The sequence below is a fragment of the Malus sylvestris genome, chromosome 8 (assembly GCF_916048215.2).
Source record: "Malus sylvestris chromosome 8, drMalSylv7.2, whole genome shotgun sequence".
In the NCBI taxonomy this organism is placed as follows: Eukaryota; Viridiplantae; Streptophyta; class Magnoliopsida; order Rosales; family Rosaceae; genus Malus; species Malus sylvestris.
In genome coordinates this window covers 29,431,724-29,452,735 of record NC_062267.1, presented here as the reverse complement: position 1 = coordinate 29,452,735, position 21,012 = coordinate 29,431,724, and the positions used below count along the sequence as shown (strand labels likewise).

At 37.8% G+C, this 21,012-nt stretch overlaps 4 protein-coding genes across 5 annotated transcripts; 3 read left to right on the top strand and 1 right to left on the bottom strand.

The window, feature by feature from the left end:
- Positions 1-939: 939 nt before the first annotated feature.
- Positions 940-4,250, bottom strand: LOC126632350 (uncharacterized protein At5g49945-like). The gene is made up of 3 exons (XM_050302732.1): positions 3,115-4,250; positions 1,649-1,852; positions 940-1,562 (listed from the first exon to the last, which is right to left on the bottom strand). Exons 1-3 carry the CDS (start codon positions 4,189-4,191, stop codon positions 1,332-1,334), a joined length of 1,512 nt encoding a protein of 503 aa, XP_050158689.1. The 5' UTR covers positions 4,192-4,250; the 3' UTR covers positions 940-1,331.
- A 3,457-nt stretch (positions 4,251-7,707) lies between these two features.
- LOC126631211 (probable aldo-keto reductase 1) lies at positions 7,708-9,725 on the top strand. The gene is made up of 7 exons (XM_050301383.1): positions 7,708-7,812; positions 7,955-8,122; positions 8,269-8,472; positions 8,571-8,743; positions 8,929-9,025; positions 9,098-9,257; positions 9,346-9,725. The coding sequence occupies exons 1-7, from the start codon at positions 7,753-7,755 to the stop codon at positions 9,528-9,530; spliced, it is 1,047 nt and encodes a 348-aa protein (XP_050157340.1). The 5' UTR covers positions 7,708-7,752; the 3' UTR covers positions 9,531-9,725.
- Positions 9,726-13,205: 3,480 nt separating this feature from the next.
- LOC126631584 (uncharacterized) lies at positions 13,206-14,259 on the top strand. The gene has a single exon (XM_050301704.1). It carries the CDS (start codon positions 13,235-13,237, stop codon positions 14,063-14,065), a length of 831 nt encoding a protein of 276 aa, XP_050157661.1. The 5' UTR covers positions 13,206-13,234; the 3' UTR covers positions 14,066-14,259.
- Positions 14,260-16,061: 1,802 nt separating this feature from the next.
- On the top strand, positions 16,062-18,946 carry LOC126633463 (nifU-like protein 2, chloroplastic). 2 transcript variants are annotated; one of them, XM_050304076.1, is made up of 5 exons: positions 16,062-16,260; positions 16,362-16,473; positions 17,544-17,854; positions 18,404-18,615; positions 18,706-18,946. In XM_050304076.1, exons 1-4 carry the CDS (start codon positions 16,201-16,203, stop codon positions 18,590-18,592), a joined length of 672 nt encoding a protein of 223 aa, XP_050160033.1. In that variant the 5' UTR covers positions 16,062-16,200; the 3' UTR covers positions 18,593-18,615; positions 18,706-18,946. The 2 variants fall into 2 exon arrangements, with proteins under 2 accessions (XP_050160033.1, XP_050160032.1); XM_050304075.1 differs by having other exon boundaries at positions 16,065-16,260; positions 18,404-18,946.
- Positions 18,947-21,012: the final 2,066 nt, after the last annotated feature.

Here is a 21,012-nt window from a genome sequence, read left to right as displayed (position 1 = left end):
TGACCTCTCGTGTTGCATCCCCAAAAAAAATCACCAAAAAAAAAAAAAAAGAAACTAGTTTGGTTAAACTGTAACTTTTAACTTGATTTTATTCATCGGCATTTCAACAGTGTTTCAGGTAGTTATTCTTTAATGTTGAACCATGGTTAATCGACAAGATTAGGAAATAGTGTCGAAATAAGCTTCGCGACAACATAGGCGACCAAAGTAGTTTCGGGGCAATCCTTATCACTACGTACGAAATTTATAGCCGCCTCAAAGCTAATAAAGTTGTAGTGTAACATCCACATCGGTCAATAGAAAGGAGGTAATGTGTTTTATATGTATATGCCTACTTACATATAGCACGAGGTTTTTTGAGAATTCATTGGCTTTGGATTCTATCGGAACTTCGAAGTTAAACGAGTTCAAGCGAAAGCAATTCTAGGATGGGTGACCCATGGGAAGTTCTCGTCTCGAGATTGGGATGTGAGTGTGACATGTAGAATCGTGAGACATGAGAAAGAAAATGAATTGTCTTCATGAAGAAGTTGAATCGATATTATGTCTTATGGTTTTTTTTAATAATTTTGTTTGTTTTGTCTTTGTGATTTGATGACACTCGAAATGGGCTTTTAAAATCGAGTTTAATGTTATGCGTAAAGCAACCTAATCAACTATTATTTGCAACCCTTCTCTTTACTCTCGTTTTATTGTCAAACGATTCAAACCAGATTCATTTGTATTTTCTTCCTATAATTTCAAACTTTTTTACTAGTTACCCTACTCTCTACCTCCCATTTAGTTGCATTATACGGTTCTTTTGATTCTCTCTATTAAATTTATCCCACGTGACTGGAGCAGCAACATCCTGTAGGCGCGAGTGTTTGGATGCGCATCCTTCAAATGATGAAGCTTTTCTTACTAAGACCAACTCCGATGGTTGGATTAAAACTTAAATTTTAATCCAGAAAATTAAAGTTTTATTGATTTATCCCGAAAACAGTTTTTCTGCTCCAACTATTCACTTTTCGGTAAAGAAATACCTTCGTAAGAGTTTATGCAGAAATGAACTTAGGTACAACTCCTGAAAACCCGCAAAGACGAGGTAACAACAGTGGCTTCGGAAAATGTCGACAAAGAAATGCTGGGGAGTTCCGGCAGCATTGAATTTTGGTACAGATTCAAAACCTACTCATGTTGTAACGTTAGAGTCGAACAAATTCAGACAGTTACAGTACAAGGCCGCGACGGGGCGGAACCAAAACTTATGGCGGGCATGACTCGGCTAAGGTACCATGAGATGTTAAAACGAAGATGATGAGGAAAGAAATGACGAGTAGTATCATGAACTAGCTAGCACGGGTCATTTTTACTTTCGGCATTGCCTTCTTCATCTGTCGAGCACGCTCTTTTGCTTCTCTCTTGCGAATACTATCTGCACTGAGCTTAGCCTCGGCCTCCTCCATCATCTTTTTCCGATCTGCCTTCTTTCTTTGCAATGCTTCTTGCCTAGCGTTTTGGAGTTCTTTGTAAGCCTCTTGAGCCGCCTTTGATCTGATTGCTTCAGTTTTGAATCGAACCTGCAACAATCAGAAACAGAAAAAATAAGGCCAAATGGACATTTTGTCGAAACTTGATTCCACAATATTACTGGAAGCTGACCCACCTGACTGCTTAGCTTGTAGCGCCCAATCAAATCAATATAATAAGGTACCAAGGCCACCAGACGAGTCATATCAGCCATGTTACCGGCATCTGGTAGGGCAAACTTGAACAACAGCATCTTCTTTCGCGAGCCTGGATGTTGATCTGAAAAATGCATGTAGATGAAACCCTTTCCAAATTTCTGAAAAGCCTTTTCACCAAAAACCTGCAAATGCCAGACATATTAATGGGGAACTAAGCGTAAACGATTAATAAAAGGATGTACGGAATCAAGAAACAGGATGGATAATTCAGGCAGAATGGGACCTAAGAGGAATAATGTAAAAGGGCAGAAGCACAATGAAGTTGAATGTTCTGGTATGGTAACGTAAGGTTTTAAATATCCCAAGCAATTCGATCAAGTGATACATTGAACAGAAGAGAGAACTTACGATAAAAAGGACCAAAGAAACATGCAAGACCCTTTATTAACTGGAACAAATTTGATGAAGAGCAAGACTTTGCTATGGCGACCATGATAGTGAAAACACAAGGGAAGTACCCAACATTAGAAATCAAATTTAGATTAAAAATAAGAACGAGGTTTTACAAAATCATCAGGTCACAATGAAACAAGCACCCAGTTTGTGCCCCATTACACTGAAAGGTTGGCTGATATTATTGAGTTCGGCCAACCTTTCATTTAACAATGTGTGAGAGTGATGCAAAAGTAATACAAATTTCTCAACCACCATAATCGATTCAGCAAAAAATAAAAAATCGACCTTTATTAACATTAATTGCGCTATCTAACCGTAAAAGATAAAACAATACCATCTATATATCTTCAGTGGTAGTTATGCACTCCCACATATAAAGTACAAAATTTAGTACTAACACCTTAGTGGTAAAAAATGTATGAACGAACAGGAAAGCGTGTCTTAAGCGCGGTTTAATCAGTATTGGTCAAACAGATAAAGCCCAAACAGATGAAGAAAAAAGGTCGAAAACCCTTAGACAATTAAAAAAAAGCAATACCAAATTGATAATGTAATGTAATTCCACATTTACAGTACTAAATTACTGGTCCTTTCCCTGCTTTCGCCTAACAAATTGAGACTTGGAACCTCTATTTGGCCATCCTCATGGAATCAAAACAACTGTTATGAAAAGCATAAGTTGTTTGGCTTTTCACTTTTGTAGTTTATATGGTGTTCGGCATTATCATCGCAGAAAAATACTCTTATTCTACTGATGAATATGTGCATATACAGCCTATCTACTACTACATTCAAACACAAATTAAATTACACAATCAAATACATTGCATATGATCACGAAAATTACGAAACACTAGAAAGAAAACTCATTTCAAGTGCAAACTAATACGTAAACACACAAATCAAATACCATTTAAATGCAATCATAAAACAGATTAATCAACGAAAAGGAAAACCGGATTTTGTACCAATACGAAAATGAACTGACCTGTTCGAGCACAGCCTCAGTGATCAAATCACCAGCCACTTCCTTCGATTCGGAGATAACCGCCAGGTCCTCAGAAACCCACTTCCTTCCGGTAGGCGGAGACACTATCCCGGCAAACTTCTGCAAGTCCCCAACCTCCTTCTGCATTGCCTTGGCCGACTTCTTCCTCGCCAAGGCGAAGACCACGTGGTCCATCGCATCATCGTTCATATAAACCTCGATACTGATCTCGTCCCTACTGGGGACCACCAAGTTGAAAATCGAGGAGATCAAATCGTGGCGGCTTTTGAGCTCCATCGTCGCCAGAAGCCCCTGGCAGCACCTCCGCCCACTCGCGTAGAACTTGAACACGTTCTGACCTTCCTTCAACAGCAAGGGCGAGTCGTCGCCGTCTCCGACGCCCATAAGACTGAAGTTCTTCTCGAAAATCGAGTCCTTGGTGGCGAATTTCGCCGCCCAGGCTAGGGCGATATCCTCGTTGACCCGCTTCCCGGTGAAGTAGTTGATGATGAAGACGATAAGGAACCCTCCGCACGCGATCTCCACAACAAAGGATCTCGGAGCTGCCGGGGGCTTGGGATCGGCGGAGGGTTTGGGATCGGAATCGGAGGAGGGAGTGGCATTTTCGGTAATTGCAGCGTCGTCGAGGGGCGGTGTCTGCTGCGGTTGGACGGGGAGGCCTTCGAACTCGTCTTCGTCCCAATAATCGAAGCTGGTGGAGGAAGGTTTGGGAAGATCGGTGGACGGAGAATCCGAATCGGGAATCGGGTTGGGACCCGTGTCGGGTACGGAGGGTTCAGGGGAGCGAGGCGGGTCGGGTTGGGAGGTGGTGGTGAGGGAAGGGCGGATGCGAGTGGGAAGAGGGAGTGAGGAGTCGTCGTCGTCGGCGTCATCGATTTCGTCGCCATCGTCGAATCCTTCGAATTGGGAGTCGGCGGCAAGGACGGAGGAGGGAGAGAAGGACAGGTGGGAGAAGAGGAACAGGAGGATGAAGAGGGAGAGGAGAGAGAGGAGGCGCGTGTAAGAGAGTGACGCCATGCTTGCTTCTCCTGATACAGCTTCTGTTGCAGAGAGCATACAGGAATGAAGGAAAGAAGAAGGAAAGAAGCGTGTGTGTACTGAAAAAACCACGCTTTCGCCGATATTATCGGTTTTTCGCGGTCCAATTAGTTTTCGTCAAAATATCGCGATATTATCGATAATATCGGTCTCTCTTTTCGTCATCGGAACGGAAGTCCGTCATCGCAGCTGCCAAGATTTGCGCCTCTTACATGTGGTGATGGTGCTCACCGGAGTGTGCGCCACTGTGGTGGAGGTCACGGTGGGGTGGGTGTGGTGTGTCTCCCCTCCGCTCGCTCGCTCCCTGTCTGTTCTTTCTGCGGTGGTGAATGAAGGACTTCTGCTGCTGTGCAGTGCAGCAGATCGAACTAATTTGAGCTTCACACTAACACGGAGAGAGAGATCCGAGACTTACATAACCAGAAAATCAAAGAAGACTCGCCGGAGAATTTATGGGCTTCGCCATTCTCACAGAGGCGGGAGAGAGAAGACTGATGATGTGTGATGATGGTGGTGTCCTCAAGCTGCTCGAGTCGAGCAGATGGTGCTGCTGCGTGTGTGTGTGTGGGGTCACGGCAAGAAAGGGATAGAGGTAAGAAGGTTTCGAGAGAGAGAGAGACAATGCAGAGAAGAGAGAAAGAGAGTCAAAGTGAGTGAGAGAAGGAAATGGGGTCTCGGGGTAGGGGAGAGAGAGAGAAACGTGAGGGGTGCTGGGGGCTGCCAGCCTGAGAGGGTTTCGAAATCTAGATATAGAGTTCATATTTAATTAGGATAAAGGACTAATTTGATAGTTTCAAATACACTCACAATGTTTGCCAGCTCGTTATATAATCAACTTAAATCAGTTAAATCCATCATGCAATGCATTTCCTTCCAATTTTTTGTGATAAACTAATAGATAATTGACTAAATAAACATCCTACAAAGTTTCAATAAAAATTTCCAAGTTTTTCTTACAATTTTCGTGGTTTCCATATTGTTTTTATCAATATCGATAATATCCCGATATTTCCATCGATATTTCCGTGTTTTTGGATTACCGATATTTCCGATATCATCGATATTTAATACATTAGTCATAACTCATACTTTTACATGAAAATAAAAAAATTAGATAGTCAAAAATGCCCTTGGCTTTTACATCTTGTATTAGGGTAGAAAAGACATTATGTATTTTTGAATATTTTCAATTCGACCCCGAAGTCGTTTTTCTTATCTGACTACTTGATAATAATCTCCAATGTGTCTTTTTGCAATTGAGGACAACATTCGGTTTAATTTCTTCTTCAGCTCCTAAGCTGAAACCGACATGTGAGCACCAGTGGTCTAGTGGTAGAATAGTACCCTGCCACGATACAGACCCGTTTCGATTCCCGGCTGGTGCCTTGCAAGAGTAGAATTTCAATGTATATATAATTGATCAAAATTCAAATAACTATACTCAACCTCACATAAATAGTTTGCGCGTAAAATCATATCTCATATGCACGTGAGTAACTGTAAATGTATGAGTCTCGTAATGAAAACCAGTATCATTAGTTTATTAGGTTATATCTAGATGAATGAGTAATGTTAGGTAGATCAATTTTTTAGACCAAATTTGCAATTTATATGATGTGTCACCAATATGAAATAAGTACGTTAATCAACACTTAAGGAATAATTCAGTTATCAAAAACAACGTCTTATAATTTTGTAAACACGAAATTTTCCTGAAACGAAAGAGACAAGAACAACGTGCACAAAATAATATTTGTATTTGATGATTTTGGGTTACAATCTCTCTCAAATTTGATCATCTGATTCGATCTCCGTAAGGTGTTGATTTGTGGATGTGTGATTGATCCAAAGGGCCGTTAGGCTTGATCTAGGGATGAACGTTCTTCAAGGGCCGTGGTCTTGATCTTGAAGGTGGATTTGAGCAGATCTTCAAGGAGTCGTTGGGGCTTGATCTTGAGGATGAGCGTTTCTTCAAGGGCTGTTGAGGCTTGATCTTGAATAACGGTGATGAAAGGATCTTCAAGGGGCTTTTGGGCTTGATCTTGAAGAACAGTGATGAACGGATCTTCAAGGGCTTTTGGGCTTGATCTTGAATAACGGTGATGAACGGACCTTCAAGGGCTTTTGGGCTTTGATCTTGAAGGACGGTTGGATGTGTGGATTTGTCGACATTGTTGATCCAAATGGCCGTTGGGGCTTGATCTTAGGATGAACGGATGATGAACGATGAACACTTTCTTCAAGGCCCGTCGGGGCTTGATCTTGAATTGGTAGAAGTTCTTCAAGGACCTTTGGGGCTTGATCTTGAATTGGTGGAAGTTCTTCAAAAGGGTCGTCGGGGCTTGATCTTGGAAGAACGATGAACGAAGAACGAAGAAGGCTTTCTTGATTCTTCGGGAACCTGGATGCTTGAGAGCTTCGGAGTTTCAGAGCTTCAGAGCTTCAAGGTGTAATATGAACTTGTCCCTTTAAATGAATGAAATTGGCTTCTATTTATAGAATTTTCCAAGGCCTAATTTTTTGAATATAATATTAAGATGAAATAAATCGTTTATGCCAGGTGTTGACACGTGTCCTGCTTGATGACTTTTCTAATTTATTTTGATTTTTCATTTAGTTACACGCTACGTGTAAAATTTATATGACACGTGAGTATTGAAATTGTAACTATTGGTCAACATTTATTTCACCGAAATTTCGATGTCTACAAATTTATAAATATATTTTAAATATATGACCTTGCTAGCATTATCCGTAGATGAATATCAACGTCTTATAATTAGGACTCAAAATTCAAATAACTATACTCAACCTCACATAAATAGTTTGAGCGTAAAATCATATCTCATATGCACGTGAGTAACTATCAACTGTAAATGTATGAGTCTCGTAATGAAAACCAGTATCATTAGTTTATTAGGTTATATCTAGATGAATGAGTATAATGCTAGGTAGATCAACTTTTTAGACCAAAATTGCAATTTATGTGATGTGTCACTAGTAGAAAATAAGTACGTTAATCAACACTTAAGGAATACTTCAGTTATCAAAAACAAAACAACGTCTTATAATTTATAAATATATTTTAAATATATGACCTTGGTAGCATTATCCGTAGATGAATATCAACGTCTTATAATTAGGACTCAATCCGACGGTGGAGGATTTGATATTGAGTTGTTCCAATTTGGAGGTTTTGGAGCATTGACCAAAATTTGGATCAGGAGAAGAAGATAAAAGTTATGTTTAGGTTTTAATCTCAATTCTATATTCTTCTCACTCTCAGAGGAAACATATAAATACATGCGCCGCACATCTTGCAGCACAAAGAAAGTAAATGAATACTGGACTAACTAGGAAACACAATCAAATAATTATATTTATATTCACATTCCTATTTGAATAGGGACTCAAGTCAACATTACAAAGTTGAGTTCCTTAATGACGCACTCAGTGATCTTAAAGATACACTGATGTAAGCAATGACCACATGAAGTTTAGTGCTTAAAACGCCTTTAAATTCGCTCTCCCTTCACCAAAATTCCAAGAGCGCAGAAAGATTGAAGAAGAAGAAGCAGAATGGCGGAGGAGCAGAAAGTTCAAATTCCAAGAGTGCAACTCGGAACTCAGGGACTCGAGGTGAAACGATTTCACATTTTTTTACTCTAGCTTATCGTTTCTGCAATTCGGTTATGTTTTTTGTTTCCTTCCGAATAAAAAGTAGCACTATTTCACATTGATTTGTTGCAAAATGCAAATTGTGAATTCATTTGTTATGCAGGTTTCCAAGTTGGGATTTGGGTGTATGGGGCTTACCGGAATCTTCAATGATCCAGTCCCCGAAGAGCTTGGCATATCGATCATCAAGCACGCATACGATAAGGGAGTTACATTCTTCGATACAGCAGATCTTTATGGACCTCATATTAATGAAGTTTTGGTTGGAAAGGTAAACTTTGCTCCCAAATTAGTCTTTCCATAATTCCAGGTTTTGATTTGCCTTGTACGGCAAGCAATGGCTCCTTGCATAATCTGGATTGTTCGTATGCTTTTATTGTTGGTCATTTACGTTGCCTTCAATCGGTTTAACTTCAGGCATTGAAGCAGTTGCCACGAGACAAAGTTCAGTTGGCTACGAAGTTTGGTATCGTAAAATTTCAACCAAATCAGGTGTTTGTAAATGGCACTCCTGAATATGTCCGCTCCTGCTGTGAGGCTAGCCTGAAGCGCCTCGGCGTGGACTACATTGATCTTTACTATCAACACCGTATTGATACAACAGTCCCCATAGAGGACACTGTAAGTGTTACAAATTTTCCCCCCACTTTTGAAGTTTAATGTGAAGCATCTTTTCCATTTTTTTGTTTCTCGCTTGCTTACTATTTTTGTAAGGGCAGATGGAGGAGCTAAAGAAGTTGGTTGAAGAGGGAAAAATAAAGTACATTGGATTATCGGAAGCTAGCCCGGACACAATAAGGAGGGCTCATGCAGTTCATCCCATCACAGCTATACAAATGGAGTGGTCGCTTTGGACTCGCGATATTGAGGAAGAAATTGTCCCGCTTTGCAGGTAACTACGTTTTGTCTGGTTGATTGTTAGCGTATCATAGTCCATTGATAGCAAGATCCATAAAAAAAAAACGTTTTCCCAACAAATACTGCTTTTTCAATTAGTTAACCTTTGCTCTTTTATGTCTTGTATGAGTTAATAATGATCAATGTGATAAAATTTTGTCGTGTTTGTTGGAACCACAGGGAACTTGGAATCGGGATAGTGCCATACAGCCCGCTTGGTCAGGGATTTTTCGGTGGCAGGGGAGCTGTCGAAGGTCTGCCTACAAGTGGTTTTCTGGTAAGGGAGTTGTGATTTGATAATTTATGAGGCTAAACATGGTTATTTGATGGCTAATCAATTTGTTATCAGGCGTCAGGTTACTATCCTCGTTTAACAGGAGACAACTTAGAGAAAAACAAGGTCATTTTTGGCAACGTACAAAAGTTATCCGAAAAGCACAGATGCAGCCCTGCACAAGTTGCCCTAGCTTGGATTCTTAGCCAAGGTGATGGTGTGGTACCAATCCCTGGTACGTTCGTATTAACTTACTAACTGGATGGACCATTTTCAATCAACTTAAAAACTAAGCATGCTTACATCTCATTGTATTCTTTTAGGGACGACAAAGATAAAAAATCTCGATAGTAATATCGGATCACTGAGATTGACACTCACTGAAGATGATGTGAAAGAGATTTCTGATGCGGTACCTGTCAACGCGGCGGCAGGGGAAAGAACTAGTGACAGTTTCATTAGCTGCTCATGGAAGTTTGCAAATACACCTGCAAAAATACCAACTTGAATGTTTGTTTATGCATTCGATTCAAACAAATTTTGTATGTGTGTATTAATAAGATTCTGATGTGTTGACTTCAATGCCAATGTGTCTGTTTCATTCCTTGTATTCACGGTACCTATAATAGTAATTCAGCACAAAACTTCTGTGCTTTGTTAAATAACGGATTTTGTATCGATAATAAAATAATGCATTCTACTATTGACATGTTATATACTAACCTTGTTGATATATATAATATACTATATCGACAACTTGTTAATGGACTGAATCTTTAACAAAGGAAGGACGTCCGATCTCTAAAGAAAACTCGTACCTATAGTACCTAAGGCAAAAGCTCTAATGCTCTATCCATGGCCTCCCAACTCCACTTGGAGGCTTGAAATTGGAAACGTCCATGTAATTACTTGCTATAACTATTCACACACCTATTTTTATCTCTTACACACTTTTGTTAATTTTTTGTCATTGATCTTCTTCTTCTATTCATTCAATTTGATAGTCGAAAACAAAGAATATATGGTGTGTGAAAAGTAAAAATTGGTGTGTGAATAGTACTACCCTAAATTTACACATACAATCACAACTATCGGGTTTAATCGCTAACCCAAGTCGAAAAGTACAAAAAAAAAAAAAAACCACTCAAAGAAAATGCATAAGATAACTTAAAATGTTTAATTCATTACTCAAACGTAAATATCAAAAATAAAATATATCTAGTTTTAGTTAGAAACATGGAAGAAAATGCCGATATTATCGGTTTTTCGCGCAATGGATATTTAAATAGGTATCCAAATGGTTTTCGTCAAAATATCACGATATTTTTTGAACTGCTACTCGGAGAAGAACGCCGGAGCTTCTACAGCTCCGGCCGACTGTAAAACAGGACCCTAGACTCCGATCTAGGGGGTCCGAGACTTGTCGGAGGAGGAAGACGAGGAGGCGGAGCAGTCGACACGGACGACAACGTTTTCGACTTAGGGGACGAGGGAGTGGAAGCGGCGGGAAACGACGCAGCAGCGGCCGAGGGCGGCGGTTGCTGCTACGGGGGCGGATTTTGATTCCCGGTGGAAGCCATGGGAGGAGGAGCAGCAGATCTATAAATATGTGTGTAGGTTTTGTATGTGAATGAAAAAGATGGGATTTTGATTCCCTGACGGAATGGATTTTAGAGAGAGAGAGAGAGAGGGGCGATCAGGAATTTGGGATTTGCAGAGAGAGTGGGATCTGAAGAGAGTGACGAGCAGGGAGGAGAGAGAGAGAGACAGCGAAAAATAATTAAAAGTTGTGGGAATGAGGAAGGACTTTGGAGTGAAGAAGTGGGGACTTGGAAGAGACCACTATAAGAGAGAAGGAGGTGATTATTATTTGAGATTTTACGAAACGACGAAGTATGTCATTTCGTGTTTTTGACATAATATTTTATAATATTAATATAAAAATTGACGTTAAACTGTAAATTGTCAGTAATGTTTAAATTATGTCTCCGTGAAAATATCAATATGCAAATTGTCAGTAGTGTTTTAACTTCTTTCATTAATTACTACATATTTTCTACACTCACAGTGTTTGCCAGCTCGATGTATAATCAACTTAAATCAGTTAAATCCATCATGTAATGCATTTACTTCTAATTTTTTTTGATAAACTAATAGATAATTGACTAAATAAACATTCTCCAAAGTTTCAATAAAAATTTCCAAGTTTTTCTTACAATTTCCGTGGTTTTTATTCAATTTTTATCGATATCGATAATATCCCGATATTTCCATCGATATTTCCGTATTTTTGGACTACCGATATTTCCGATATTATCGATATTTTATACCTTGCGCAACTGATCAGTGAATGAGGGAGTTGGATACAACATTGTGGCCAACTAGGTAATTTTCATTTTTTTTAATAAAAGAATGAGTTCGCCACAATATTCTATTTTTTCGGAGATCGATAAACATTTCAATCTATTTTTTACCACCATTTGCAATTCACTAGCACTATAAAAACATCTCTAAAGGAGATGTCAAAATGTCCATATAAGGTATAACAGTAAAATAAAGATCACACTAATGTTCTCCAACAGAAATATCAAATCATATGTGGCGATGACATGAATTGGCAGCAAGAGAATTGCTGTCAAATTTGAAAATAAATGGTTTAATCGAGGTAAGTGTACGGTGACCTTTTGTTCGATCATCATTGCAATTAATGTTGTTGTTGACCCGTTTCCCTTTTGTTCAATCAAGGTAAGTGAACGGTGTCTCTTGTTAAAAAGAAATGATGAACGGTCTGAATTTCATAATTATTAAATGTCTTTTATTAAGTTTTTATTAATTTAATCATTTATTTTATAATATAATAAAATAATAATTTAATTTGATATATCGGGTTGACAATAAAACTTTAAAATATGTCAAAATACCACATAGGTTGTCAAATTTAAATTTTATGTTTAAAATTTGACATTTCCTTTAGAGATACTCTAAATCGAACTCAAGACGTGACGTGTGAAATACGGTTTGTCCCAACCACTGAGTCACCATGTGATGGTTATGACCAGATGAGTAATTATTATTTTCTTTTTATTTTTTTCTCTCTTTTTTTATTTATTTATTATTAACCAGAAATACATTACTCTTCTAATCCACCAGCGTTACCAATTGTAAACCCAAATAAAAATTAAAGTTGGAAAATTATTTAATCAAATGCATAATCATGATTTCAGTTATTACCTAAAGAATTGTCTATTTATCATCGTATTAGCTCTTTGGTAAATATGGTTCATGGTATGATTATTATGTTAGCAAGTAGTATGACTATTTTAAATTCTGATTAGGAAACTTGAAGCAGCATTACACACTAATTAGGTTATTTATGATGAAGCCATACGGATTAACGATGACGGTGGGGATTTTTTTTTACTTTTTGTATCTAAAAATTTCCGTCTTAGGCGCTATATGACCGTCATCATTCTGATTAATCTCTAGCGTTAGAAAGAGCGCCCCGATCTATATAGGAGCCCGTTTGCCCCACCTAGGCCAACTTAGGCACCTACTTAGGTCGCAACCCTCATTTAGACAAAAAATAGATAATTTTCATTTTGCATTTTATTTTTCAATAAATTGTAAAGAATACTTAGATAAACACATTATATGTTTGTTTCCCATGTTTTCAATATATTCTAATACTTTACCATTTATTTGTCATTTTATTTTACAATTTATATATCACAATACAATCATGTTTTTTTTTTAAGTATAAGGAGACTTATATCTTGGGAAATTCTTGACCCTATAAATTATAAAGCCTACGTGGCGCACATGTCGAGTAATTATGAGCTAACTACGTTCTTTTGTGAATGCGGGTGTGTCAACTCGCAACTAAGCTCAGTCAGGCGAGTAAAATAGATGTACTGGTGGTGTCGAATGCACTGCTAACTTCTGCACTTGAGCGATTACAGTTAAGAAAGGAGCACATCTTGCTTTAAGTTATAGAACCTGAAGACAAGGTTACCAGATCAATACAAATTTCAATAAGTAGTTATGGTGTCCTCATCCACCCTATTTTGTCTCAACCTTGAAACAGACTCTCACTCTGTCAAATTTTGAAGTGCAAGCAAAGAAAGCCCATGCCAACCAAACCCTACCCAATCATCATGAAATATATCTTCATGTCCTCGATTCCTACACACCATTTTCCATCAGGACATATCCATGGAATCGGAAACCCAGCACTCCCCGCAGCTTCCTCAAGAAAACCCAGCGGGAGGAGCAGCTGCCCCAACCCCACTCCATGTTAACGATCACCACGCCATTGTCGACACTTCCCGACAATTCAACTCTGTCAAAGAAGCCGTCGCCATCCTCGGCGAGCGGCTTCTTCTCAGAGAAATGTTTTCATCCCCTAAACCGCCATGCACCAATAATATTGTCCAAAGCAGACCTACTACTCCTCCGTCAGGGAACTTGTCGCCGCCGAATTATGAAGAAAGCGAAGAAGTAAAAAATAGTAGTGATGTTGATCGCGAGGAGAAAGTAGCAGTTATGGACACTCTAAAGAAGCTTGAGGCGGAGCTGGAGGAAACGAAGGTGGAGCTGAAAATGCTGAAGGAGAGAGAGTCGGAAACCGAGGTCGCGTTGGCGTCGCTGAACGCGGAGCTTCACAAGAACATGTCCAAGCTGGCTCGAGCAGAGGCAGCTGCGGCGGCAAAGGCGAGCAACGTGCTGCAAGTGGCTACAACTACAAGATCATCACCAAATCTGAGAGAGAATGTTGAAGAGAGGAACAAGAGGGAGTGGATGATAAGGATGGAGGACTCTACGTCTTTGGCTCAAATATTGAACATTGGAACTACTAAGAAACAAGGAGGAGCCGGCTACGATCCTGTCGGAGCCGGCTACGACCACCTCGGAGGGAAAGGAGAGAAGAAACCAATGAAGAAGAAGCCTATTGTCCCTCTGGTGCAAGATTTACTTTGCTGGAGAAAAGGGTCGTCCACTAGTTTTCGTAACCCTCTTTATTCGTCTCCGCAGTTGTACTACTAAATCTTGATTTAAATCGTGTTTAATTTCTTCGATATATCATCAATCCAAAAGGGGAAGAAAAATACTTGCATGGGAAATATATGTGATATCATGTACTTTGTTGTATTGAAATTGCAAATGTTTGTTTGATATTGTTTTCAAATTTGTATGTGATCTAATTAAGCAGTATTTGTTAATTCTGCTCTCGTTTCTAAGTTCGATTTTCGCCAAATGCTAATTTGAAACACATTATTGTTAGTCCATTGTGAGGTTAAGTCCATCATCCTTCCCTTAATGTAGTAATATTGTTTGTTAAAAAAAAAAAAAGTTAAACATTCACATTTGAAACAGAGCTTTGATACATTGGAGGCCAAGACACTTTTGGATGTGCTTTTAAAATAACTGAAAATGCTTTTAGAAAAAATATTTTTGGGTTTTAAAAGCACTTAAAGTGTTTTCTACAAGAAGCACCAGTTATGTGCTTCTTTCAGGAAGCACTTTAAGTGTTTCTCCAGGATTTACTTGCATCTTTACTAATGATTGGTTTTAAAAACATTTTCACCAAAAACGTTTTCAGTTAGTTAAAAAGCACATCCAAACAAGTCAATTTGAAAAAAAAGGTTAATTTGTTTGAAGTCTAAGGATTTAGAGATTTGGGCCGTTGAAGAAAGGGAAAGAGAGATCCGGGCTCTTGGTTTGTGTAAGGTGAACCAACGAAATGTACTAGACATCACAAAAGTTAAAATTAGTGATATGAACCCTTGGTTTGTGTTAGGCGTCACTGTGGCTCTAAGAGCATCTTCAAAGGAGATGTCAAAAAGTCCACATCAACAATAACAGTAATAAAAGACATTACTAGTGGTTTCCAACCCAAATGCCAATTCCTATGTGGCATAACATGAAAAGACAGCAGAGGAAGTTGCTGTCAAATTAGACAGCAGCTTCAAATCTATTTTTAGTAATTAATAAATACTTTTTATAATTTTAATAGGTATCTTTTGTTTTAAAATACTAATTACCACTTTAAAAAGTAAATAATGTAATAAATAATAGTTTAAATTTGACATATGGTTGAAGAACAAAATTTATAAAAAGATCAATGTGCCACATAAGCCTCCAAATTTAAATTTTATGTTTAAAATTTGACATCTCCTTTGAAGATAGTCTAAGTGGAATTAATTTCTTTTAATTTTTTATCATCCACATGGGCCCACAGTGACATGTAGTGCCTAGTCATTGTTCACATGTATGCTAGGTCACGCGTTAACAGAGATTCGAAAAGTCTAACAGCAATATAAAAGTGTCCAACTATTTTCACTTTAGATATAAAACTCATTTAACAGAAATGAAAATTGTTATTGACACTCTAAAAATCTCATTCTATACTCCAAACTTTTTATATTTGAAAAAAAAATTATACTTGTGAAGAATGTAAAATAAATTTTTTGAAATACTAATAACACTTCTAAAAAAAATTAATGTATAAAAATTTGAAAAACGCGATATTTCATGCGGTAAAGTGAGAATTACCTTTAAAATCATACGTGGCCAACAACCAAAAAAAAAAAAAAAAAGGAATACGTCTGTCACGTGGCAGCATACCATGAAACTTACCAAAACAAAAGGTTCGAATCCAATTAAAACCCGAAAAGTGTTTTTGAGCAGTCAATTTTGGACCCGGCTCCCACTTTTTATACATTTTTTATTTTGTGCGATCACGGTTAAGTCACGTTAATATTTTATATTAATTTTTTTATAAAGATAATAAGATAAAAAACAGTAGTAATATAAAATATTGACATATTTCAATCATGACCGCACAAATAAAAAGAGATGATAATATACGAGAAGTGGGTGGAGAGAAGCCAGGTCCGTCAATTTTTCGGGAGAACAGATGGCAGTAGGCTGGTAGCACTTGTTATCTTTCTCATCACCGTTGATTAAATTACTCGTGAATTTCCTACGTATGGGATCGAAACAAATTTCCTAGTTTCCCATTTTACCCCTGAGACAGAAACAAAACAAAAGCAACCTCCCCGGCGGTACCCCGAGCTGCTTCTTCTGCGACGTACCTGTTTGGTTCCTGAGAAAATCCAAAAAGAAGGGAAAAGAAAAGAAAAACAGAGAAGAAATCACAGCCGTACCTTTAATTCGAGATGAGAGCGGTGCTTCTCAATTCGCCGCCGTACTGCAGACTCCAACAACGACTTTCCACGGTTTTCCTCGATTTCCCTTCACTTCCAGAAACAAATCAATTCAATTGCTTCTTCTATTTTTTCTTTTAATTTCTGACTTTTCATTTTTAATTTTCCTGCAGAGTTGTAGTTTATTGTTTGGAGGTTCAGGCTTCTGTGTATCTTCCGGTAGGGGGCGTGATCTGGTGCGGCCTAGTTCACGGGTTCGGCTACCTTCACCTTTACGCAGCCTAGGTCAGTTTCTTTTTTATTTCGAAATCAATCATTTTTACGCATTTTATATATATATATATATATATATATATATATATATCTGTATATGTGTTTGTAATCAATCAATTAATGTTTGGTTGATTTGCAGGCATCGGCTGTATTTTTCAATCTGATATAATTAAATTCGACTGCTCCAACATTGATTTTATTTATTTATTGTCGTAATTTAAGATGGTAATATACGAATATGAGGGCTTCTGCTTTTAGAATCAATTCGTATAGGATACAATTTAAGATTGTAATATACGAATATGAGGGCTTCTGCTTTTAGAATCAATTTTTAGTAAAAATGCAAGTGAATTCTGAAAATACTTAGAGTGCATCTTGGAAAAAGTGTATAAATAGTGTTTCTTGCAGAAAACACTTCAATTGCTTTTGGATCCCAAAAAACAATTTCACCAAAAGTGCTTTCAGTCATTTTTTAAAGCACTTCCAAATGAGCCTTTAATGATTTCTTTTGTAGCTTTTCTCGGCTGTTCTATTTTGCTATAATGTTTGATTGAACTCAATTAACCACACACGTCGGACTGAATCAACTGTAGAATTCAACATTGATATACTACGCACTTTTTGATGAAAATATATTATGATTTTGTAATTCTGTGTACCTTGTGCAACTTGCAACATGAACTTTGTTGTCAATGGTTGCCATGCTTTTCTTGCTTTGTGGATGCTGGTGTGAGTTAATCCAGTGACGTTGCATGAATATTCCCAAATTGAGTGTTAGGTTGAAAGTAACGACTGATAAATCTGATGATTAGTTAGTACGATAACCCAAAGATGGAGTTGTTTTGTTAGAAATTTTAGGGTATGGAACCCTTGTGAAGTCTTACGAGTAAGAAGACATCATGGGACGTCCACAGTTGCTCTTTAATTTGCAACGTCGACAACTTATTCTTCCGGATAAAAAAAAATAGTCATATCCAATATGTATGTTAAATAAGGACATGAACTCCACCTTTGCCAGATTCACTGTTCATAATTTCCCTAGTTGGATGTTTGATGGTCATCTATATTTTATTGTTGTACAGTTGTTAAGGCGGTTGCTACTCCGAATTCAGTGGTCGAATTGCCACTGACTGCAGAGAATGTTGAAAGTGTATTGGATGAAATCCGGCCATATCTCATTTCTGACGGAGGAAATGTGTCGTTACATGAGATTGACGGAAATGTAGTGCAGTTGAAGCTAGAGGGAGCATGTGGCTCCTGTCCAAGCTCTGTTGTGACAATGAAAATGGGTATTGAGCGTCGTTTAATGGAAAAGATCCCTGAAATAGTTGCAGTGGAAGCAATAGCTGACGAAGAAACAGGGCTTGAGCTGAATGAAGAAAATATAGAGAAGGTAATATTTCTTTTGAAGTCGTAATCACACCCATTTAGTAATAAAATTGGATATACTTTTTCATGTTTTCTGCTTCACGCATAAAGTAGAAGGGCTTTCCATTAGATGGTCCATGTAGGTAGTTTGCACTACTCCGACTTAGGGGTTTAGGTTTAAGAAAAAAGTATTTCTGAGTTTATTTGAATTTGACATAGAAAATTGAACCAGTACAATATATAAGAAAATTGTTTAGCGGTGTTTGTTTCATTTGTCTCATAATTTCTGGGGATTCTGAATCCTTTTCCGTTTATCACTATCTATCAATAAACAAACCTTGCATTGTTTGCTTAGTTGATTTATTACACTGCTGGGGGAGCTCATCTTTGCCAATAACTTTGATTTGTAGTCTTTCCCAAGGTCCATTGTATATTTGATGAAGGCTACTACGAATTTCACGTTGAGACTGAGTTCCAAGTATAATACCAACCCAAGTTACCGAAAAGTTGAGGAAGTTTGGTTCTTGATTTAAGGTTTCCATCTTATGTATTTATATGTACAATTTTGTTTCAGGTACTTGAAGAAATTAGACCCTACTTAGTAGGGGCAGCAGGTGGCTCTCTTGAACTTGTGACAATCGAGGATCCTATAGTGAAGGTGCGTATCACAGGTCCAGCTGCTGGGGTAATGACTGTCAGGGTGGCGGTCACGCAGAAGTTGAGGGAGAAAATCCCGTCCATTGCAGCAGTTCAACTACTGTGACATTTTTGAGCCGAAGCAAAGAGGTACGCCATATGATATTGCCTGCATTTTTCTTCCAAAAAGTCACATCTTGTGCAATAGAGATGATATATTGTGCAAATCTTTACAAATAGGATAACCATGCACGGTTAATTACTGTGATGCAATAGTGGAGCAATACCTGAATTAGATGTAATCGTTGAGAGCTCCTTGTGTTCTTTCCGTGTTCGTTGAGATGTTTCCGGGGGCCGCTGTCGAACTCCCGATATTCGTATTGATTCATGGCTGTATAGTTCCAGTTACTTGTTTTCTGATAATGAATTCAACCAGCTCTAGTATTAGTCACGGGCTGGTTTTCGGGTGTCAAATGGAAAATGTTGGTCTGCAGATTTCCATTTAATTTGGAATATAACCTCGAAATGAGCTTCAAAAGATATATACTTCTCAAAATTTGATATGAGCACCGATTACTAAGGGCTTGTTTCGTATCTAGAATTGGATAACTCACAAGATTTAATGCGTGTTGAAGGAATATACGAAAAAAGTTGATCCAAATTGAAAGTAAAATGTTACATGAAAAAGGGTTTTCTGGATTTTGGAAGAAAGTACACAATTTGATGAACAAATGAATATATCGAAGGCGAATTAACAGTCAAACAATGTATCTACAAACTCAGTAATACTGACATGGGTGGTGCTTACCACACACTTTTTTTTACCCCCGCTAGTTTTCGGTATGCGGGTCAAATGAATTGAAGAAGATCAAAAGATAAAAATCAACATGGGGTGTGTGAGATAAAAATGAATGTGTGAATCACCGTCCAGTCACATTGGCATTGGGTTGAGGTTTTACTTCACTCTATATGTGGTACAACGCATGAGAAAGGTAGCTACACACCTACACAGAAGGTAGTAACCTTGTGGTTGATAAATTATGTGATTCAATTGAAAAACTCTAATCATTCTGCTTCCATTTAAAATAAAAAATGAAAACTAATGAAAATGACTTGAAAATTTTGAGTTTTAATGATAATGACAAAATAAATGGTAAAGTGAATAGTATCAAGATTGACTTTTTAGGATTAAAATGTGATTTTTCGTTAAAATGAACCGTACCGGGAGCTTCTCGTTAAAATTTTCAAATAAAAAGGGATTAACATATCTTCGACACATTCGAGAGTAACAGATGAACTTTGTATTCTTGCAACCCTAAAGGTACATGCTCTTGTCACATGTCCAAAACATTCGAACTTTCGAAGCATGAGAATCTTTCAAATGGTTAGAAAGGTCCGTATATGTCAACTTCACATGAACCCAAAAGGTTTAGGGTAAAGGTAAAATTTGAGCTTACCCTAAAAATTTACATGATTTGTTTGGGTTGAAAATTGACACAATTAGGAAGTAAGGTATCGTTTGGTATTCATACAGGACGGAACGAATGGGACGGGATAGGACGGGACAGAACGGAGAGAGAGTAAAGATGTCTTCGGATGGAAACAAGGAGGAAGAAGAAGGAGACAGAGATGTTATAATTTTGTGTTCCACGGACGTGGAACGAGTCGTTCCAGGGGATGAGGCAGAACAAAAATTCACCCAAAATTTGTCTCGTGAAACAGCGCGTTCCACCCTTTTTAGACGTACCAAACGTGAGACGAAATACCTCGTCCCACTTCGTTCTATCCCGTCCCATATACCAAACTGTACCTAAGGAAAATGATCGAAAGATAGAGTATTGCACTCATCAACCTTTATTTATTTTATTTTTTTTTATTTGGAAACTGCACTCATCAACCTTTGGTCGGAGTGAAGTCGTTATTATGGGAACAACCGGGTTAAAAAATAATAAAAAAACATTCCACATTAAAATAATCCTTCTAAAATGCCAGGTTTGTCCCTCATTCTTGTTTAGCCACCCACCACTACCACCACCACCAACTGAAGGAAGAGCACCCATCTCGGATTACCTCCCTCGACATCGGCATGCTGACAACTCCCATAGCCCTATCCTTTTTTTATTTAAGAAGACTAATGAAAAAAATTTGAAAATTTTAAGTTTTAACGATAAGAACAAAATAAAAGATAAAGTGAATAATATATGATTGATTTTTAGTGTAAAAATATGATTTTTTTGTTAAAGTGAACAGTATCAGAAGTTTTTTGTTAAAGTTTCATTTTTATTTAGGATAGTGCTATTCACACACTACTATTACGTCTCGCCCACTTCTGTTAATTTTTGTATATCGATCTTCTTCAGTTCATTTAAATCAAAAGATAAAAATTAAAAGAAATGTGAAAGATAAAAATAAATGTGTGAATAGGACCATCTTCTTCTTCTGTTTATTGCGAACTCAAGTCAAATAGGGGTAAAAGAGGTAGTTTAAAGTGTAAAAATGGAAGTATGGTGTCTTCATAATTTTATGGGGTGTTAACAGAACTACCTA